The sequence below is a fragment of the Malurus melanocephalus genome, unplaced genomic scaffold, assembly GCF_030028575.1.
Source record: "Malurus melanocephalus ecotype Western Australia unplaced genomic scaffold, MMel_1.1 scaffold_3202, whole genome shotgun sequence".
NCBI classification, from domain to species: domain Eukaryota; kingdom Metazoa; phylum Chordata; class Aves; order Passeriformes; family Maluridae; genus Malurus; species Malurus melanocephalus.
Window position 1 is genome coordinate 95 of NW_026626434.1, and position 1951 is coordinate 2045.

At 49.5% G+C, this 1951-nt stretch overlaps 1 protein-coding gene across 1 annotated transcript in view; it reads right to left on the bottom strand.

The window, feature by feature from the left end:
• Window positions 1–1058: 1058 nt before the first annotated feature.
• MRPL9 (mitochondrial ribosomal protein L9) overlaps window positions 1059–1951 on the bottom strand; it is a gene marked incomplete at both ends in the record, with an annotated part of 5877 nt that continues 4984 nt past the window's right edge. Inside the window, 2 exons of the mRNA XM_057389006.1 lie at window positions 1059–1183; window positions 1292–1342. Coding sequence (XP_057244989.1) covers window positions 1059–1183; window positions 1292–1342 — 176 coding nt within the window. The remainder of the gene's footprint in view (window positions 1184–1291; window positions 1343–1951) is intronic.

Consider the following 1951-nt stretch of genomic DNA (forward strand, 5'->3'; position numbering starts at 1 on the left):
GGGGGGGACCCCAAATCTCCCCAAAACCTGAGAGATCCCAAATCCTGAGAGACCCCAAAACCTGGGGGGGACCCCAAATCCAGTGACCCCAAATCCAGTGACCCCAAATCCTGAGTGACCCCAAAGACAGAATCCCCCAAACCCTTCAGGAATGACCCCAAATCCCAGAAATGACCCCAAATCCAGGGAGTGACCCCAAAACCCAGGAACAGAGCCCCTCAAACCCTTTGGGAATGACCCCAAATCCAGGGAACAATCCCAAAACCAGAAGCAAAGACAGTGACCCCAAATCCTGAGAGACCCCAAATACTGGGAGTGACCCCAAAATCCGGGAGGAACCCAACCACGGGAATGACCCGAAATCCCGAGAATGGCCCCAAATCCTGGGATTTGAACCCAAACCCAGGAAAGGCCCCAATCCCAGGAATGACCCCAAATCCAGGGAGTGATCCCAAAACCTGGGAACAGAGCCCCCTAAACCCTTTGGGAATGACCCCAAATCCCAGGAACGACCCCAGATTCTGGGAATAATATCAAAATTGGGTGCAGAGCCCCTCAAACCCTTTGGGAGTGACCTCAAATCCCAGAAATGACCCCAAATCGAGAGAGTGACCCCAAAACCTGGGAGCAGAGCCCCCCAAACCCTTCAGGAATGACCCCAAATCCCAGGAATGACCCCAAATCCAGGGAGTGTCCCCAAAAACTGGGAGCAAAGCCCCCCAAACCCTTCAGGAATAACTCCAAATCCCAGGAACGACCCCAAATTCTAGGAAAAATCCCTAAACTCAGGAGTAAAATCCCCCAAACCCTTTGGGAATGACCTCAAATCCCAGAAATGACCCCAAATCCAGGGACTGAACCCAAAACCTGGGAACAGAGCCCCCTCAACCCTTCAGGAATGACCCCAAATCCTGAGATTTGACCCGAAAACCAGGGAACAATCCCAAAACCCAGGAACAATCGCAAAACCTGGGAACAGAGCCCCTGAAACCCTTTGGGAATGACCCCAAATCTCAGGATTTGACCCCATTGCAGCTCCAGGAATCCCAAAAACCCACAAAAACCCCAAAACCCCGCTCACGTTCTTGAGGAAGTGCCGGGCCACGATCTCGGGGTTGAGCTCCCACTGGACGTTGTTCTTCATCCCCACCTCGAGGCGACAGCCCCGCAGGAATTTTAGGGTCTGGAAAAGGGGAAATGGGGTCAAAAGGGGAAATTCCTGGGATTTGGGGGATTTTTGGGGATTTTTGGGGGATTTTTGGGGGATTTGGGATGGGGTGGGCCCGCTCACCTTCTCCCCGCTCTGGGTCTGGCGCTCCTCCAGCTTCCCCTGCTGCTGGAGCTGTTGGGGGAAAAAAAGGGAAAAATGGGAAAAGTGGGATTTAGAGGGGAAATAATGGGGAGCAAAAGGGGAAAAATGGGATTTAGGAAGGAAAATGGGGAAAAAAATGAGATTTAGGAACAAAAACAGGAAAGAAAAAGGAATTTAGGGCAGAAAATGAGAGGAGAAAGGGTTGAAGAGGGAAAATGGACAAAAAAATGGGATTTAGGAAGGAAATGGGGTTGAGGAAAGAAAACCAGGAAAAAAAAGGGATTTAGGAGGGAAAATGGGGGAGAAAATGGGAAAAATGGGGTTTAGAGGGAAAATAATGGGGTTGAGGAGTAAAAATGGGGGAAAAAATGGGATTTAGAAAGGAAAATGGGGGGAAAAATGGGGTTTAGAGGGAAAATGAGGGAAGAAAACAGGGAGAAAATGGGATTTAGGAGGGAAAATGGGGGAGAAAATGGGATTTAGGAAGGAAAATGGGGTTGGGGAAAGAAAACGAGAGGAAAAAAAGGGGATTTAGGAAGGAAAATGGGAATTAGAGGGAAAATGGGGAGAAAATGGGGGGAAAATGGGGTTGAGGAGGGAAAATGGGGAAAAAATGGGGTTTAGGAAAGAAAATTAGAA